Source organism: Phyllostomus hastatus, unplaced genomic scaffold (assembly GCF_019186645.2).
Source record: "Phyllostomus hastatus isolate PE091 unplaced genomic scaffold, TTU_PhHast_1.1 phas_contig_948, whole genome shotgun sequence".
Lineage (NCBI taxonomy): Eukaryota > Metazoa > Chordata > Mammalia > Chiroptera > Phyllostomidae > Phyllostomus > Phyllostomus hastatus.
The window spans coordinates 11,055,879-11,075,446 of NW_025333993.1; the positions used below are offsets into that span (position 1 = coordinate 11,055,879).

Genomic DNA, 19,568 nt, shown 5'->3' on the forward strand with positions numbered 1-19,568 from the left:
TGCTCTTGGCTGGGTGCTATCTGGCTTGGGGTTTCTAATTTGACCTAGTCGAGCCTCAGTCTCCGTATTTTAAAATAATTTAATAATGCCTAGTTAGTAGGGCTCCTGAGAAGATTATAGATGGTGTTTTTAATATGTTTCACTTGGTAACCGGTAATTGATATTATTTTCTTTTGTAGTTTTAGAAATAAAAAGCATTTCAAAATAAATGGGTTGATTCTAATTTGTACTACTTAGTTTTGAAAAAAGTAATTTTGATGTAAACTGTATAATGTCTTCTGAGACTATACTTCAGTTGCCTTTGATTATAAAACGTAGAGAAATGAAAGGGACTTCTGTGTTGCCTTGATTTTTTATTTTCTGGAGGAGGTCTGCTGACCTGTGTAACTTTGGTTTTCTGCAGACCACGATCGAGAACCACGAGCTGTGCCATGTGCCCCTGATCCAGTTGTTTGCCTGTGTCAGCTGCGATCTGGCCTGTGAGCTCAGTGCCTTTTTCGAGTCCACAATTCCAGATTCCGTGGGCTACCTCCCTGAAAATCTGATCATTGAATGGAAAGAATTTTTTTCCCAAGGCATCCACAGTTTGCTCTTACCTCTTTTGGTTACTGTTACAGGCAAGTAAAAAAGGGAGATTCATTAAGAATGAATCACTTATCAAAAATTTCAAAATGTCTTTGGATGTTTAAGTCAAACAGTGCAAAATAGTCAGAGAAGAGACCAGAGAGAAAGCCTGGCCCCTCAGAAGTACCATGCGCTCAGTTCCTGATCCGATTTGAAAAATGACAAGGCATCCAAGGCCACTGCAGGTTATAGTGACAGCAACTTGGACGACAGAGAGAGGTCCTTTGTAACTTGAACCTCTCTGTCCTTTTTAAAAATGAGATGCTGGAAGTCATTGAACAGTTGAGATCATTTGATGTTATGTGTGTTCAGTTTACGTTTCCAGTTGCAAGGGGTTAATGTCTGTCAAGTTGTTATGTCATTTTCTCTAATAACATTTGATTATCTGTGAGTCATTCAAGCCGCATTGCTCATTTTGTTTTGGGATGTACACCTTTTTCCTTTTTGTCATCAGAGCAGAGCAACGATACATCTGAAACATCCTATCAGAATGCGATGCTGAAGCCCATGTGTGAAACGTTAACGCACATCACAAAAGATCATCTGCTGAGTCACAAGCTCCCTGCAATGTCACTTGCTGGGCAGAAAACGAACTTGCCGGAGCACCTCCAGACTCTGCTAGACACACTGGCCCCACTGCTCCTCTTCAGAGCTCGGCCCGTGCAGATTGCTGCCTATCACATGCTGTACAAGTAAGAGCTCTGAGTTGGTGTTGTAGTGCTCTGAGAGAGAGAGTGTGTATTTGGTTTTAGTTCTTAGTCATTAAAAATTCAAAGTTGCCCTGACCAGTGTGACTCAGTGGGTTGAGCACCAGCCTTCGAACCAAAGGGTCACTGGTTCCATTTCCAGTTGGGGCACATGCCTGGGTTGTGGGTTGGGTCCCCAGTGGGGGTTGCACAGGTGGCGTCTACACATTGATGTGTCTCTCCCTTTTCTCCCTCCCTTCCCCTCTCTAAAAATAAGTAAATAAAGTCTTTCTTAAAAGTTTCAAAGTTAAAAAGAAAATGAAAACAAAGTAAACTTGACCACGCAATTTTTAATGACAGGCAATGCCAAGTTTTTGGTCTTTGGGTTCACTGTTCTCCATCCAGAGTTATCTTTAGGTAGTCCTGGCCATAGGTAGTTATTTCAGAAAACATTAAAGAATATTTTTATTACTAGAAAAGTATTGGTCTTTCCGCTCTTAAGCATAATTTTTAACAACAGACAATTTAAAATAAAATAATTTAAAATAATGTTCTAATTTACAGGTTGATGCCAGAATTACCACAATATGATCAGGATAATCTAAAGTCAGATGGAGATGAAGAGGAAGAACCAGCCCTGTAAGATTTTTAATAGTGTGTTTTATTATATTCTCATAACCTGTCTCGCCTGTAGCAGCCTCTGAAGACTGAGGCTATGCAGAAGCTCTCAGCACAGAGTGCCTGTTACTTCCTGGATCTGTCACAACCATCTGTAGACATCAGTGCAGCCTAGCGTTCATCCAAAAAGGATCGGTCCTCTCGCATCTTAATTGCTCCTAAATCATATATTCAGTTTGCTACTATTTAGTAAAGAATTCTTTTTGGCCATGTGGTATCTTTTGTGGCCAAAAACATCAATGGAGCACCTGTTTTGTGGGAAGTATTGACTAAATGCTGAGAGAAGAATACAGTGTTTAATAGATGTTCTTGTTCTTAAGGAGCTTGCAGTCTGAGGCAGACAGTAGCACCTGTAGTAGAAGCCAGCGTGTGTGACAGGTGCTGGAAAAAAGGAGGAGTGGCAAGTTATGGGGCCACGCTGCTGTGCACCAGGACGGGAAGACTGTCTTGCAGAAGAGACAGCTGTGCTGGGCCCTTCAGGGTGGGCAGCGTGCCAGCTGGGCAGGAGGGCCATGCAAGTGCAGGGAGCCCCCGGCACAAAGGTGGGGCAGTGCGAGTGCTCTGGGTGTGCTGGGAATGTCGAGCCGTCACCACGTAACTTATTTTTTTATTGTCTGTGTCTTCTTCCACGGGACTTAAGCTCTGGGAAGACAGGGATTTTTGTTTCTTCTTGGTTATTTGCATGACACCCAGAATGGCTCCTGGCCTAGAGCAGACTTGGGAGTGGTCTTCATTTGTGGAGGGAAAGAATAAACGAACGAGTGTGTGGAGTTGGGGGAGGCGGCGGTGTAGTGGAAGATGAAGCTGGAAGGTACTTAAAAATGACATTTTTTTAGGATTTGCGCATTATTTGGTAGAAGATGGGATATCACCAACTGATACTGACACTAGTATGAAGCATAAAGTATACACAGAAGCAAGCAGGAATAGAGACCATCCCAGGAATCATAACGTGTGCAGGCGGCGTGGAAAGGGAGAGGTAGCTGAGCCGGTGCTTGAGAAGCCTAGTGACTTGTCTCCTGGAAGAGAGAGAGGCTGGTGTGCGAGGGAGGTGTCGGGGGAGACACCTATGTGCAGGAGCAGGGAGACCCAGGTGTGAGGGCAGGAGGAGGCAGCACGGGGACCGGGACATGGGTGAGAGGAGAGAGCAGCACTCGGCAGGGTTCCTGCCCTCTGCCAGGGTTTCGCTGGCCGCAAGTCTCTGAAGTTCACCTGGCAGTGGTGGTGAGTGCACGCTTCCATGATGGCCACGCTTACCTGGCATGGTTGTGAATTGATGATGAACTTCCTGAGACAATGGAAGCTTGTGTGGTCTCCACACCATTACAGCGTGAGAGGGCTTGGTGGGACTTGGCTGTCTGAGGGACTATGGTCATTTCAGCTTTTCTGGGCATGTGATTTTTTTTTCCATCTGCAAAACAGAATGTTGAAATAGGTGTTTTCTAAAAGGAATTTTAAGTGGTAACTTTTAGAGTCTATACTGTTACAGCATGTTACATGTTTTTTATATTTATAAGTATTTTATATGTAATATTTGTTACTTTAGTGTATTACATATATCTTTTACACTTACATATTTATAAATAAAAATATGTACAATACACATATTTTTATGTATAAATCATATGTATTTGTATATTTTATATCTTTTAAGTTCTGTAATTACCATTATGTGAAATTAGGAGTTAAAGCTGAGTTTACAAAGGGAGAGTTTGAGTGGTATTTGGAAAATAGAGAAGGTTTTTCTAGACTGTGAGGGTTACATGTGTGGTTGTGTGTTAAGGGGGTGAGGTGTGAGGATGACTATGCTGGCCCCTTGTTCACAGGTCCCCGCCAGGGGTGCTGATGTCTCTGCTCAGCACTCAGGAGGACTTGCTGGATAGCGTCCTGGGGTCTGTTCCTGTGGGACAGATCGTCACGATCAAGCCACTGAGCGAAGACTTCTGCCATGTCCTGGGCTACCTCCTCACCTGGAAGTTAATACTGACTTTCTTCAAAGCGTCTTCCTCTCAGGTCAGTGAGTATGGGGCAGCTTTTGACAGTCCTGTCCTAAGGAAATTTACCTTGTTTAAAAATCAGGCTTTAGAGAAAGAGCTACAAAGCATTACCTACGTAGTTCAAGGTGTTATCCCTAAATGCTGAAAATAGCCTGTTGTAATTTGCTCAAACTGTTCTGCAGGCACCAGATGTCTCCATCACCTTATGTTTAGGAAGAAAGCTTGGAAAATCTATTCCTTTTTTTTTTTTCTTAATTGTTTTAGGCAGATACTGACTTAAAAAATTTCTATCAAACTTTGATTGAATCACTGTAATCAAGCTTCTTTGACAGGTCAAGACTTCGTTTATCACTTCATTTTGAAAGTATGGTATTCATTTCCGATGTGATTTTTCAGAATGCGTAAATTACAGCTATGTTGTTGGAAATGACCCATGCCTCAGCACAAATGTGTCTGCATGTGCATGTTAGCGTTTGCCTCTCTGAGGGGGAAACCATGGTACAGAGGCAGTGCAGAATGGGCTGTGGGGACCCTGGCCTTCTCTCTAGGCCTGCAGAGTGCCCTGAGCTAGTTTTGTTTGCTGATGACAAACTGCAAGAGCTCACTGTTGGGCTTTAACATTGGTTTCTTTCTTTCTTTCTTTTTTTTAGTTATGTATGTATGTATGTATTTATTCAGTTGTTCTATTACAGTTGTCCTGATTTTTCCCCCTTTGCCCTCCTCCACTCAGCCCACCCCCTGCTCCCACAGTTAGTCCCCACACCGCTGTCCATGTCGATGGGTTGTCATACATGTTCCTTCACTAGACCCTTCCCCTTCTTTTCCCTGCTCCCCCCTCTCCTTCCCCTTTGGCCAGTGTCTGTCCCATGTTTCTGTGCCTCTGGTTTATTTTGCTCATTAGTTTATTTTGCTCATTAGATTCCTCTTATAGGTGAGAGCATATGGTATTTGTCTTTCACCACCTGGCTTATTTCACTGAGCATTATGCTCTCCAGGTCCATCCATGCTGTCACAAAGGGTAGGAGCTCCTTCTTTCTTTCCGCTGCGTAGCATTCCATTGTGTAAATGTACCACCATTTTTTGATCCTAGTATTCCATTTATTTGTAAATACACCACTCATATACTGATGAGTGCTTAGGCTGTTTCTGGCACTTGGCTACTATAAATAATGCTGCTATGAACGTTGGGGTGCACAGGTTCTTTTGAATTGGTGTTTCTGGATTCTTAGGGTGTAATCCCAGCAGTGGATCACTGGATCAAAAGGCAGTTCCATTTTTAGTTTTTGAGGAAATTCCATACTGTTCTATAGTGACTGCACCAATGTGCTACGTTTGTTTCCTAAAATATTGTTGATGTCCAAAATATTGCAGAGAATTGAGGCCAGTATGTGTATGTGGGAGTTTTGGTCTTGTCATTTTACATATAAATGTGGACACTGGCCATGCTCCATCTTTCCCACTGAACCAGAGGTGGGAGGGACGCAAGGAGTTAACGGGCGCCTGCGTGAGCCAGCAGCCTGCACAGAGCTGTGGACAGATGAACTAGAGTGATGCCCTAAAAGCAGTGATTGGAAGGGTCCTATAAATAAATAAAATCTAGCCCTGGCCAGCATAGCTCAGTGGATTGAGCGCGGGCTGCAAACCAAAGCATCGCAGGTTCGATTCCCAGTCAGGGCACATGCCTGGGTTACAGGCCACGGCCCCGAGCAACCGCACAGTGATGTCTCTGTCTCTCTGTCTGTCTCTCTGTCTCTCTCTCTCTCTCTCTCTCTCTCTCTCTCTCTCTCTCTTCCTCTCTTCTCTCTCCCTTCCCTCTCCAAAAATAAATAAATAAAATCTATAAGTAAATAAATAAATAAAATCTAAATGGATCCTATAACAGAATTTTAAAGAAATGAACCTTAATTGGTCCTAAACCTGGTCAAAAACTCCTAGTGAAGTCAGATTAAACTGAAATCACAATGTAACTTAGACCATTTTTAGCACTAGGAAAGGAGACCCTCACCCATCTGCAATCACTTCCTATTGCCTCTCCAACCCTCCAGCCCCTGGCAACCCCAGTCTGTGTCCGTCTCTGGATTTGCCAGCTGTGGACATTCCCACACATGGCCTTCTGCACCTGGCTTATTTCACATAGCATGTTTTCATGGTTCTTTCATGTTGCAGCATGTATCAGTGCCGGGTTCCTTTTTATGGCTGGACAGTATTGTCCCATGTGATCTATAAACCACAGTGTGAGTGTGACACATTCATCGTTGGTGAGCACTTCTGCTTTCATGTGGGGCTGTTGTGAATGAAGCTTCTGTGAACGTTCATGTATGGATTTTTGTGTGGACATGTTTTCAGTTCTCTTGTGTTGTACACCTAGGAGTGTGATTGTTAGGTAACATTTATGTTTTTAGAAGCCCATTTGATATATGATTAATTTTTTAAAAATATATTTTGTTGATTATGCTATTACAGTTGTTTCATTACCCCCCCTTCATTCCCCTCCACCCTGCATACCCTTTCCCACCCACATTCACCCCCTTTAGTTCATGTCCATGTGTCAGAAGTTCTTTAGCTTCTACAGTTCCCATACTATTCTTGCCCTTCCCCTGTCTGTTTTCTACCTACCATCTATGCTACTTATTCTCTGTACCTTTTCCCCCTCTCTCCTCCTCCCAGTCCTCTGTTGCTAACCCTCCATGTGATCTCCATTTCTGCGGGTCTGTTCCTGTTCTAGTTGTTTGCTTAGTTTGTTTTTGTTTTTGTTTTAGGTGTGGTTGTTAATAGTTGTGAGTTTGCTGTCATTTTACTGTATATGGATTTTTTAATCTTCTTTTTCTTAGATAAGTCCCTTTAACATTTCAGAAAATAAGGGTTTGGTGATGAACTCCTTTAAGTTGACCTTATCTGAGAAGCACTTTATCTGCCCTTCCATTCCAAATGATAGCTTTGCTGGATAGAGCAATCTTGGATGTAGGTCCTTGCCTTTCATGACTTGGAATACTTCTTTCCAGATCCTTCTTGACTGTAAGGTCTCTTTTGAGAAATCAGCTAACAGTCTGATGGGAACTCCTTTGTAGGTGACTGTCTCCTTTTCTCTTGCTGCTTCTAGGATTCTCTCCTTCATTTTTACCTTGGCTAATGTAATGATGATGTGCCTTGGTGTGTTCTCCTTGGGTCCAACTTCTTTGGGACTCTCTGAGCTTCCTGGACTTCCTGGAAGTCTGTTTCCTTTGCCAGAATGGGGAACTTCTCCTTTATTATTTGTTCAGATAAGTTTTCCGCTTGTTGCTCTTCCTCTGCTCCTTCTGGTACCCCTATAATTCGGATGTTGGAACGTTTCAAGATGTCCTGGAGGTTCCTAAGCCTCTCCTCATTTTTTTGAATTCTTGTTTCTTCATTCTTTTCAGTGTGGTTATTTCTTTCTTCCTTCTGGTCCACTTCGTTGATTTGAGTCCCAGTTTTCTTCCCGTCACTATTGGTTCCCTGTGCATTTTCCTTCATTTCACTTAACGTAGCCTTAATTTTTTCATCTAGTTTGTGACCAAATTCACCCAGTTCTAGGAGCATCCTAGTCACCAGTGATTTGAACTGTGCATCTGATATGCTGGCTATCTCTTGGTCGCTTAGTTGTATTTGCTGTGGAGCTTTGATCTGTTCTTCCATTTGAGCCATCTTTTTTTTTTTTTTGGCTTGTCACGCCTGTTACATATGAGGGGCGGAGCCTTAGGTGTTCCCCAGAGCGAGGCACCCCAATGGCTAGGTTGTGACTCTGTATGTGGGGGCAGGGTCCAAGAGAGAACAATGGTGCTTGCTCCACTCTCCGTTGGACCTCAGTCCTTTCCGCCGCTCCCCTCAAGCAAACTGGGCCCCTCGTGCCAATTCCCATGTGGGTGGGCTTGTGCACCCTGTGCGACTTTTCTCCTGTGAGGCTAGGAGTCTCTCCTGGCACCTCAACCCCCACAGGTGTTTTCAGTCAGTGCCCAGAGGTTCTATTTCCTGGTGATGGGACCCTGGGTTGCACACAGTGCCTTGTTTCACAATTGCTGCCTTGCTGGGTCTGCCGGTTGCCACCCCTCGGCCGGGGTCTGCCAGCTGCCGCTTGTGCACCCGGAGTCCACCCACTGCCGTCTTGTGCGCCCTGGATGCCTTATGTGCTCGGTCCCAATGCTCTCTGCTGTCTGTGCCGAGACCCACGCCCAGCTTCCCGACTCCGCCCCTCCTGCCGATCTGGATGAACGTGTCTATTTTAACTCCTTGGTTGTCCAACTTCCATACAGTTCAATTTTCTGTCAGTTCTGGTTGTTATTCTGTTTCTAAATTGTTGTCCCTATTTTAGTTGTGCGAGGAGGCACAGTGTGTCTACCTATGTCTCAATCTTTGTGATTAATTTTTTTTAATTCTCCTTTCCTTTCTACTTTTTTTTTAAAAGATTTTATTTAGCTTTTAATGAGAAGGGAAGGGAAGGAGAAAGAGAGGGAGAGGGAATATCTGTGTGGTTACCTCTCATGTGCCCCCCCCACCAGAGACCTGACCCACAACTGAGGCATGTGCCTTGACTGGGAATTGAACCTGCAACTTTTTGGTTGGCAGGCCCATGCTCAATCCACTGAGCTACACCAGCCAGGGCTCCTTTCTACTTTGTATTTTGAAAAACTTCAGTTATAGAGAAATTAAAAGAATAATTCAATTAAGTCACATACATTTTTCCTACAGTCACAGATTTTTAACATTTGCATGATTTCTCCATATTTACTTTTTCCCTGCTGATCTGTTTGACAGTAAGTCAAAGATATCATCATGCTTTACCAAAAGTCTTTCAATACGCATACCCTAAGAACAAGGATGCATTTACACATAAGTAATATAATTATTACCCTCAAATTTTTTGGATGCAATGGTACTGATTTGCATTCAAATTTCCTAGTCAGTGTCCATTACAGCTCTCTCCCCACCTCTGTGGAGGATGGAGTTGAGGGTTGTGGGTGCATTTGTTGCCATATTTCTTTAGCCTGGAGCTCCCCACCTTCTCTTTGCTTTCATTCTGCAGGTCAGTGATTTAGTGGACTGTCTTACAGTTTGGATGTGTCTGATTGTTGCCTCATGATTAGATTCTGGTTAATTTTCCACCAGAGTGCTGACACCACCACTCCCCACCATGGTGACATGTCCTCATTTTCTCACCTCTGGGGGCGCAGAGTGTCGGTGTGTCCTTCATTGGTGACACCAAATTTGGTTACTTGGTAACGTTAGTGTCTGCCAGAATTCTCCATTTTAAAGGTACATCGATCAAGATATTTTAAGACTCAGTTCCACCCCTGGCTGGAGTGCTGGCCTGTGAACCAAAGGGTTGCCTTGTCGATCCCTAGTCAGGGCACGTGCCAGGGTTGCAGGCCAGGTCCCCAGTGCGGGGCGCTTGAGAGGCAACCATGCACTGATGTCTCTCTCCCTCTCTTTCTCCTTCCCCTCCCCTCTCTAAAAATAAATAAATAAAATCTTTAAAAAAAAAATCAATTCCAAATGCCATGGCTTGATCCCTATATTTGAGCACCCATGGTGTTTGGAAAATGGGGCCTTTGTCCTGTGAGGAGCTGGAAGAAATCATTGTGAAACAGGTACAGAGAGCTGTGGTGTCTCCATGAGCCCATGAAAACTGCGGGGCCGCTGAGGGACGGGCTCCAGAGCCTGGGCCTCCCAGGGGCTGCAGCATGGCCCGTGGGGCAGGTTCTCCTAGTTTAAGAAACAGAATTCCATATTTTTGTGTGAAATTTCCTGATTTATGAAAGAAGACATGTTGAACTTCTGGTCCACGCTCTCTGTCCTGAAGCGGGGTGGAGTGTTTCTTATAGGGTGGGGTCGGCCGTGGAAATGGAATTAATTTTAGGCACGATTTGGAAGGATGCAGGACTGTGGTGTGGAAGGAGTGTGGGGATGGTCAGCGAGTCTCCGGGGAGGTGAAGGTGGGAACGGGAAGGTGGTTTCAGGGGGGCGTTAGAAGCACATACCACACGATGAGGGGTGGTGGTGACGTCTGCTCATGGATGTGGAGGGGAGGCCATGGTGTGTCGGACGGCACACAGGGAGGGTCGGGACATGGCATCCCTTTGGTAGAATTCCTGGATGCAGTTCTGAGTGCTCACGTTAATTGTTTTGTGTGGTGCTGTTTGGCAGTCTGTTGTACTTTGATTTGTTCTTATCTATCAATTATCTTGTTTTAATAGGTTTACTAACACATGTTTGCTTTCCACCAGCTTCGGGCTCTGTATTCAATGTACCTCCGGAAAACAAAGAGTTTAAATAAACTGCTCTATCACCTGTTCAGGCTCATGCCAGAAAATCCGACCTGTGCAGAGGCGGCTTCTGAGCTCTCTAACAAGGAACCTAAGACTTTCTTCACGGAAGAGCTGCAGCTGAGCATCAGAGGTCAGTGAGGGATGAGGCGCGTGTGTGTGGTTCTCCTGAACCCCACGAGGTTCAGACCTGTGGGTGGGGCACGGCCCCAGTCTTGAGCCCAAGTACAAGGATTTCCATGCTTCTCTGAGTGGGACCTATGGCGAGATTGGTGGGTGGTGTTTTTGAAAACTTTGTAAGTGTTTAAAGCCTAGTTTGCTGAGACTTATCTTTTACTCTATAAATAAGTATTTGTTGTGTGACAGTGTTTTATAGGAGAAACAAAGATGAGTAAAATGCACTCCCTTCAGTGTGGGAGCTCAGATTTTAGCTAAGGGGACAGGCATCTGGCAGTACTAGTGTGTTGTCGTCGATTCTGAAGGACAATTTTGTAAATGCCTTCGAGCAGTGAGGGTGGGGCAGGGGGCTGAGTGGGATCCCAGACCACCGCAGGCGCAGCAGCGATATGGGGAGCGAGGGGGGCCAGCTTGCTGTCGTCTTCCGTCGTCCCTCCTGCGTCACTCTGTGTGTTTCATGTATTTGTGGCTTTTCATGTGAAATCCAAATGTTGTTTCTGGGCAGATTTTCCAGTGTCAGTTTGGAGCATCTTTTACTTCTTTTTGCCATCCTAAGGGTTCATTTTAAATACGTAGGAAAAAGCTAATACTGTAGAATTTTAGTTTCTTTGGTAATTTTTTATGAGCTGTAGCACTCATGTTGAGGAATTAGGATTTTCTAAGGAAAAGACTCATATTAGTCTGTTACTGTATGTACGAAATACACATTACTCGGAGTTTGCCGTTTTCTCAGAAATGACGACTCTCCCTTACCACATTCCGCACTTGGCGTGCTCGGTCTACCACATGACCCTGAAGGACTTGCCTGCCATGGTCCGGCTGTGGTGGAACAGCAGCGAGAAGCGGGTTTTCAACATCGTGGACAGGTTCACGAGCAAGTACGTCAGCAGTGTGCTCTCCCTCCAGGAAATCTCTGCTGTGCAGACCAGCACGCAGCTGTTCAACGGCATGACGGTTAGTGTGCTTCTGGGTTCGCTCTGGGAAGGTGGTTTTAAATGTGGAGTCTGACGTCGGCAGCAGTGTGCCCACGGGGCCAGGACCCGCAGGAACTGCCCACTGTGCTTGCTGGTCCTCGTGTGGCAGGTCCCAGTGCTGACGCGTGGGTGGTACAGAGCCACCAGCCCAGTCCCCCAGCGCTCATCGGTTCACAGAAACTTGTCTTGTGGCATCCGGATGGACACGCGGGCCCGGTGCCAGCTGGGGGGTCGGGCCACCCAGTGCAAGGGAGGAGAAACAGTGACTGTGGGTTCTGCACTGGAACGGGACAATGGCACGTGGGTAGGAAGGGTGCTCTGTGAGCGCGGTGGGGGGTCATCGGCGGAGGGACTTCTTGGAGGAAGCCACTGTGAGGTGAGCAGGAGTTTGTTCTGGGAACACGTGTGGACAGGCATCCCGTGTGGAGAACACAGTGTGGCAGCAGCACACGGCACGGCTGTGCCTGTCCCAGAAAGGAAGAGTCACCCAGCGTTCAAGCAGAGTGGGTCTCCTGCGGGCGAAGGTCAGAGAACAGGCAGCCCCTGTGATGAGTTAGGACCACACTGGGATTGGCCTCAGGCAGTATCCTTAAAAAAAGTTGTCCCTGTTTAATCACTGAGAAGTTTCTTGAGGCTGTGATGGGTCTGAGCTATCAGGCGACATTGCTGTGACTCTGTTAGGAAGCCGGGGTGGCAGGCCTGGACCGCAGCATTGTGGGAAGACTGAGGTGGCTGCTGTGAGCACAGGGCGGCCTGAGTGAGGCAGTGTCGGTGGGGACGGAAGCTAGGTGGGGGTTCATTCAGACTTGCGGCTGGTGGAGAGCAGAAGGGAGAATTGAAGACGGTAGGTCTTTAGCCTGGAAATAGGAAAATCTGAAGAATATATTTGTAAAGGGTGGTCACTTGTGTTTTATGTTGAGTTTGCAATACTATATATGAAGACCAAAACTGGGTATAAATGTTTGACTCTAAGTTCAGGAGAATTCTGTGGTACAGAAAGACGTGACAGACGTCCAAATACACCTAGCACCTGCCATGTTGGAAGACAAGGAATAATTATTAACCCATTCTGTCATTTCTGTTCAAAAACTACGAGTATTATGTGGTCAACCTTATATAATAATGGAATACAATGTTTTATGAGCAATGTATTGTAAAACAAACTTTGAATGTCGTAAAATCTCTATAAAATACAGTTGGCTCTCCTTATCTGTGGGTTCTCCATCCACAGGTTTAGCCAGCCTCGGATGGAAAAGCAGAGTTGGTTTCCAGGGATTTAGACATGCAGAACCAGGGACTGGAGCCCTGCAGGTTGTGTTCTGGGGGGGGTCAAGGGGGGCGGGTCCTGCAGCTGGTCCTCATGGATGCCAAAGGGAAACTGTATGTTAGGTATTTATTAAATATAGCAGTCAGATACATGAATGTGTTTACCTGTGTTTTCTTTGAAGGGAAATTTTCACTTCTCATAGTTAACCTATGGAAATGATTTTTGAATGAAAGGAAAAGAAGAAATTTGTAAAAACAAATATCACCATTCATGTGTTGCAGGTCAAAGCTCGAGCTGCTACTCGAGAGGTCATGGCCACTTACACCATCGAGGACATAGTCATTGAGCTGATAATACAGCTGCCTCCCAACTACCCGCTGGGCTCCATCGCTGTGGGGAGTGGGCGGCGTGTGGGTGTGGCGGTGCAGCAGTGGCGCAACTGGATGCTGCAGCTGAGCACCTACCTCACCCACCAGGTGGGTTTCCAGCTGCTGAGCTGCTGCGGGATGCGACAGCAGAACCTAGAATACGTCTCTCTGCTTGAGGTGGAATGGGGACCTTACAGGTTCTTGGATGAGCACAGATTCCATGCCTGAACAGCTTGTGCCTGTCAACCTGGTGTCCTTGTTAAGGCTCTACAATTTTCTCTTTCTGGTGTTGGAGAAAAATTGGTTTGACTTCATTGACATTATAGATGATGTAGAAAATGTGTGTTATTAAGGACTTAAGGACATTGTTGAGAGGGAATTTCTTTGTATGATGCTGGACAGATGAATGTCTTTTGACGTATTCTAATGTTTAACTCTCCTGTGATTATTGAAATCCCAGTACTTTCAAAGACCTGTCAAATTTTTAGAAAGATTTTATTTATTTATTTTTAGAGAGGGGAAAAGAGAGGGAGAAAGAGAGGGGGAGAAACATCCATGTGCGGTTGCCTCTCACGCACCCCCTGCTGGGGACCTGGCCCGCAACCCAGGCCTGTGCCCTGACGGACTCCAACCAGTGACCCTCTGGTTCACAGGCTGGCACTCAACCTGCTGAGCTGCACCAGCCAGGGCTAGATTTTTGAAGCTGAGTGAAAATGACTAATTGGTTAAGTGTACATTTACTCTGTCTTTCTTCTTGTTAACAGAATGGAAGTATCATGGAGGGGTTAGCGTTGTGGAAAAATAATGTGGACAAGCGCTTTGAGGGCGTCGAAGACTGCATGATCTGCTTTTCAGTCATTCACGGTTTCAACTATTCTCTTCCCAAAAAGGCCTGTAGAACATGCAAGAAAAAATTCCACTCAGCCTGCCTGGTGAGTCTAAAAAGAAATGAACATTTATTGTTATACACATTATATATCTGTGATGTCTGACTTTGGACAAGAAAAGGATGGAAGATAACCTCAGCTGTAGTTGATGGGAGCATTGTAATCATTGGGTGTTTCTAATACAGCTCTCGGCACTGAAACAGCAGCTGGTCTTGTGACATCTAGAAGTAGACAAAAAAGTGGGGCTGCGGGCCGGCTCGCATCCGAGCGCAGGGCTGTGCGCCCCTCCCTCGCACTGATGCCAGTTGCTTTGCCCGCTCCGCCTCCAGGGCGGCGCCCTCGGGGGGCGGGGCCCTCGGGGGGCGGGGCCAGGCGCTGCGCGGGAAGTGCTGTTGCTGCGGACATGAAGGGGAGCCGTAAGACTTTAAAGTGTTCCCCGTGTTTTACGGTGGCGTTTTAAGGTTACTTTATGTAAAATGCCAGCTTTAAAAAGTTTTCACATTTAAAACCTTTTTTTTTCCCCCAGTATAAATGGTTTACCTCTAGCAACAAATCCACGTGTCCACTCTGTCGAGAGACCTTTCTCTGAGGTGTCTTTCCCGGAAGCGGAAGCGGCCCCTGCAGGGCAGCGGGGGCGTGGCCTGGGCACCACCCTCCGGGGCTGCGGCCGGAAGCCGCGCTGCGGCCGGAAGCCACGCTGCTGCTCGGTGTGACGTCGAACCGCCGGCCCCTTACCTGTAGGTGGCTTTGTAAGTGTTTAGAGTTCTTTTCTTTTCCATGTGAATATTACATATTTCAGAGAAAATATTTATATTAATAGTTTAATCTCTTTGTATATTTAAAAATAAATATGGGAGAACCCTGACTTACAGACCTGGAATTTGTGAAAGCCTTGTATTGATCCATGTTCTAGAACAGTCCAGTGAGGCAGGTGAATTGAGAGGGGTGATTTATACCTACGAATGTTTTAAGACTACGACAACAAAATTAGTATTCTGATATTTGTAGATTATTTTAATGACAAAAATGACACTAAGCTATTAATACAGTCTATCTTAAGGTGTTAGAAGCGTGCTCTGAAATCCTAGCTGTGCGGGGCCCCGATTTTCGCGGGCTGTGGCATTCGGAGGCCCCACCCGTGCCCCCAGCTGCGCGACGGCAGACCGTCCGCGCGCGTCTCACTGCCCCGAGTGAGCCCAGAGAGGGAGGCTTTGAGAGCACAGGCGTCCTTAGGAGGTTGTGTCCCGGAGGGTGGCGGCCCTCCGTGGGCGGGGGCGGGGGTGGGGGATGAGCGTTTATGAAACTTAAGATGGGTGGAAAAAACAAAAATATTTAAATGCTGTAGACCACTTTCAATTTTGTAAGCGAATTTCGCTGTTTACTGGCCAAAGTTACATTAAATTAGATTTGAGGGAGCTAATTTTTCCAGCCACGTTAAGAATTTTAGCACCAAGTGAACTGTAAAGTGGAGTGGACAGGCTGAAGTGCGGCAGGGGAGACCTGCCTTTCGCCTCAGCCTGTCCCCGCAGAAACTGTGCCCAAAATGCGCAGTGTGGGAGCCTGGGACTGGGGGAGCTTTGCTGCAGCCTCCCATGGTGTGGGCGACGACCGGCTCACCCAGCAGCAGGGTTTCGGAAAGGATCAGCCTATCACCTCTGTTGCAAACGTGCCACTGGCCAAAGGCAACTCCTGTCAAATGAAATAACTGGCTGCCATCACCTGGGTGCATGGTTGCTATCGACACAGTGGGAGTGTGTCAGAAGTGTCCCCGGGGGTCGCAGATCCTGGGGTTGCATTCGCAGGCGTGGGGTCCTGCCCCGGCCGGATCCCGGGCTTTGTCTGCAGTTGTCACCCTGGCAGCCTCGAGGCTCAGAGAGCAGTAGGTGACGGACAGACCGCAGAATTCTTCTACCTCTTCTTAACCCTTTTCTTAAAGTACTCTCTCTCACTGTGTCTCTCTCTGCCATAGGGACTAACCCAAAGGATTGTGGTACTCCTGTGAAAGTTACACACTTTTTCTTTAATTATTGTTCTGTAATAGGAGCCCGCCTTTAACTTTTGCAGTATTGCTACTTCCTGGCTCCTGACCCAAAACCCCAAGTAGAAAAGAGAAGGGAACGGTGGAGCCTCAAAACGTTTTCCCCAGTGACGTTCAGGCACCCATGTCCTGTGAAACCTGTACTAGGTGGGGCACCCACTCCTCGAACTTAGGCCTTTGGACGCACATATTGGGGAGTTGTACACATACCTGTGAAGTGTGTTGCTATTTATACGCTAAAGAGGAAGCTTTCCGAAATAAGACTGAGATTCAGAATACCACAATAAAGTTTTATTTATATACCTTCAGTGGCTCTAGAGAGCATCTCTTGAAATTCTGGCATATGGACATTTTAAGATTGCATGAGATTCAAAGCCCATTAGCAAATTATTAACTTAAAACCCCAATGTAAACTGCAAATTTCAGATTTTATTTTTAACTCTTATTTATCACATGCTCTAATGTCTGTATTTGAGTTTCTGTGGCTTGAATAATTAATGTTATTACTAAATAAGTTTTTTGCTGTGAATAATTAATGTTATTATCTGATTGTTATATCATGTGCTCATCAATTTTTTTTAACTACAAAATATGTCAGATGTACAGAATAATACAACATAAATGCCCTTTTACTCTTCACAAACTATTTTGCCATTTTTATTTCACTTTATTTTAAAGATTTTCATGTATTTTTAAAGAGAGGGGAAGGGAGGGAGAAAGAGAAGGAGAGAAACATCGATCTGTTGCCTCTTGTGTGCCCTGACCAGGACCAAACCCACAGCCCAGGCAGGTGCCCTGACCAGGAATGGGACTGGCAACCTTCCGCTCTGTGGAACGGCGCCCAGCCCACTGAGCCACACAGGTCAGGGCTTGCGTCTAAGTCTACAGAAATGAAATGTCACTCTCTCGCACTCCTCCCTGAGGACACGTCTGTCCCTCCCCGGAGCCAGTCTGGTAACTTGAAGTTGGTTGGATTCCTTCCCGTTTAAGAGTTTATACTTTACCACTTCATATTTATGGGTACGTGTTTGTGCCCATAAATAATATATAGCGGTTTCTTACACATTTATATTGGTGATGTGCTGTTGTATGTTGTGTTTCGTCACTTGCTTTTTCACTCGCCATCACTGCCGTTGAGCATCGCACAGCACCAGCTCACTCACCAGTTCCCCCACGGACGGCCGTTCCAGTTGCTCGTGTCTGTCCTCCTTGCGCCATTTTGGACGGGGCTGCACACGTACATTCCTGATAATGTGTTCTCATGCAGACGGGCTGAGTGTTCTGGACACGTGCCCCAAGGTAGACTTGCTGGCAGGAGACTGCTGCTCTCTGGCCGTGGACGTTGTCACACTGCTCTCGAGTGGTCGGTGTGCAGGTCTGCCCCGGAGAGAACCCAGTTTCCCCCTCCTCCTCACCACCACGCTGTCTCACCAGCGGTTTCAAGTTTCCTAGTCGGAGCTCTGAGACAGCAGGTCTTTGCTTTTACTTGTATTTACCTGGCTACCGGCAGTATTAGCTTCATTTCATATATTTATTCGTCATTATTTTGTGAATTTCTTATCTATATGCTTATTTTTCTCTTGGACTACTTGTGTTTTTATTGATCATAATGCTTTATCTGTGACAGGGTTGCTTCTAGTACAGGGCTGGACTTGAACGTGGTCTGTAGCTGTCTTCAATTGTACAGAATTTCCAGTTAAATTTAGTCAGATTTATCATTCTTTTCTTGTAAAATTTTGTTTGTTCCCCGAGGTTTAAAAACAGTCTGTGCTAATTCCCCTGAAATTAAATGATGTGGCTGTTGTAAGGTAGCAGTTGTAACCCATGTTGATAGCCAACCCCATAGCGTTGGCTGTTCAGCAGTGTGCCCGTCCCTGTGGTTGTGGGGCCTGGTCTCGCGTTCCCACACATGTGTGTGTGTGTGTATGTGTGTGTGTGTGTATTGGTTTCTAGGCTCTGTATTCTATTCCGTAGTTTCCTTTTTTTTTTTTTTTTTTAAGTGCTTTACAGTTAATCTTGAAGAGGAGGCAGAGTCCTCTGCTCTTGCTCTCCCGGATGTGCCTGGGACAGGTATTCCTGCCGCTCCGTACCCCCTGCTCACTCCTTCGTTTCATGACCGATTTGTCCGATGCAACAAGTCGTCTTAGAGAAGAATTCGGCAGATTTCCCTCTTAGATGTTCTCTGGTGTGACTGGGGGCTCTTCTACATTTACCAGGTCTTATCCTTGAGGCCTTACAACCCAGTTATCCTCACTTTGGTCATAAAATTAAAGGCAAAACATTAGCATATGTATTTGTGACAGGATCCTTGAACCTCTTCCTGAGTTTTTGTTTTATAAACTTCCTTGCAGAAGGACTTTGGGCTCAGCAGGGTGTGTAGCGTGGGGTGTGCTATTTGAATAACTTGAATAATGTTTTGTTTTTTTTGTTACAGTGGATTCTTAAGGACACCAATGTCTTTGGGTAGCACCAAGACATCAGATAATTAGCATCACTGGTGTTAAACGATGTTATAGTGATACCTGATGTGCTTAAGAAAACTCTGTTTCTATGGCATTCCAAATTAAGACACTAATTCAAAAATACACTGGCTGCAGTATGTTGACTTACTCTTTTAGTCTTAGCACTTTGAAGATAGCTTTCTGCTGGCTTCTGGCTCCATTCTGGCTGTTTGAGAAGTATTTTAATTGTCATTGATAATTGCTTTAATTGTCATTCCTTTATAGTAAGGGGTAGCAGAGTTACAGGGATAAGCACTAGGTATTTGGTGGCTTGTGGGCCTCGTGGGCTCTGGTCTGTGGCAGCTCTGCTCTGCATCTGGAAACCAAAGCTGCCGTAGGCAGTACAGGGCTGATGGTGCTCCTGTGTTCTGAGATTGCAGTTGCAAAATGTTTGCCGACCCTGCTGACCCGTGACTTGTCCGTTCCCTCTGACTGGCTTTTACAGTCACTGCCCCTGCGTCTGCAGTGCCACTGTCCATCTGGGTGAGGACCTCCCTGTATCCTGCTTACCCTTACAGGGCCAGTCTTCTTTTTAAACAGTCAATTCTGGAGAAATACTGGCTATTGTCTTTCCAAATATTGCCTCTCTTACATTCTTTTTGAGACTCTTGCTTTGCTAGACCTTTCCATTCTACCTGACATAATCATTCTCTTTGTGAAGATCTGTTACACTGTCCATGGTTGTTTTTTAATTCAACGATTCTGTCTCATTATTTTTAAAGATTTTCATTTATTTTTAGAGAGGTTAAGGGAGGGAGAAAGAGGAGAGAAACATAAATGTGTGGTTGTCTCTCACACGCTCTCTACTGGGGACCTGGCCCACAACCCAGGCATGTGCCCTGACTGGGAATCAAACTGGCGACTCTTTGGTTCGCAGGCTGGCACTCAACCCACTGAGCCACACCAGCCAGGGCCTGTTTTTCATTTTTAAAAGTTGTCTTAAATTTCTTTCTAAATATATGTTGCATGCTTTTCTTTGTGATGATGTTAGATCCTCAAACATTCTGTAATCTGAATGTATCAGTTCCACTGTTTATATTCCTCATGTGTCCAATTCTGTTGTGTCTTCCTGCTCTTACTGACTGTAGTTTAA

The 19,568-nt window shown here is 45.6% G+C and overlaps 1 protein-coding gene across 1 annotated transcript in view; it reads left to right on the forward strand.

The window, feature by feature from the left end:
- LTN1 (listerin E3 ubiquitin protein ligase 1) overlaps positions 1-17,949 on the forward strand; it is a 51,132-nt gene extending 33,183 nt beyond the window's left edge. Inside the window, exons 22-30 of the mRNA XM_045852457.1 lie at positions 404-617; positions 1,079-1,316; positions 1,875-1,949; positions 3,815-4,001; positions 10,225-10,396; positions 11,174-11,394; positions 12,963-13,157; positions 13,814-13,981; positions 14,463-17,949. Coding sequence (XP_045708413.1) covers positions 404-617; positions 1,079-1,316; positions 1,875-1,949; positions 3,815-4,001; positions 10,225-10,396; positions 11,174-11,394; positions 12,963-13,157; positions 13,814-13,981; positions 14,463-14,525 — 1,533 coding nt within the window. The 3' untranslated portion in view covers positions 14,526-17,949. The remainder of the gene's footprint in view (positions 1-403; positions 618-1,078; positions 1,317-1,874; positions 1,950-3,814; positions 4,002-10,224; positions 10,397-11,173; positions 11,395-12,962; positions 13,158-13,813; positions 13,982-14,462) is intronic.
- The last annotated feature ends 1,619 nt before the right edge of the window (positions 17,950-19,568 follow it).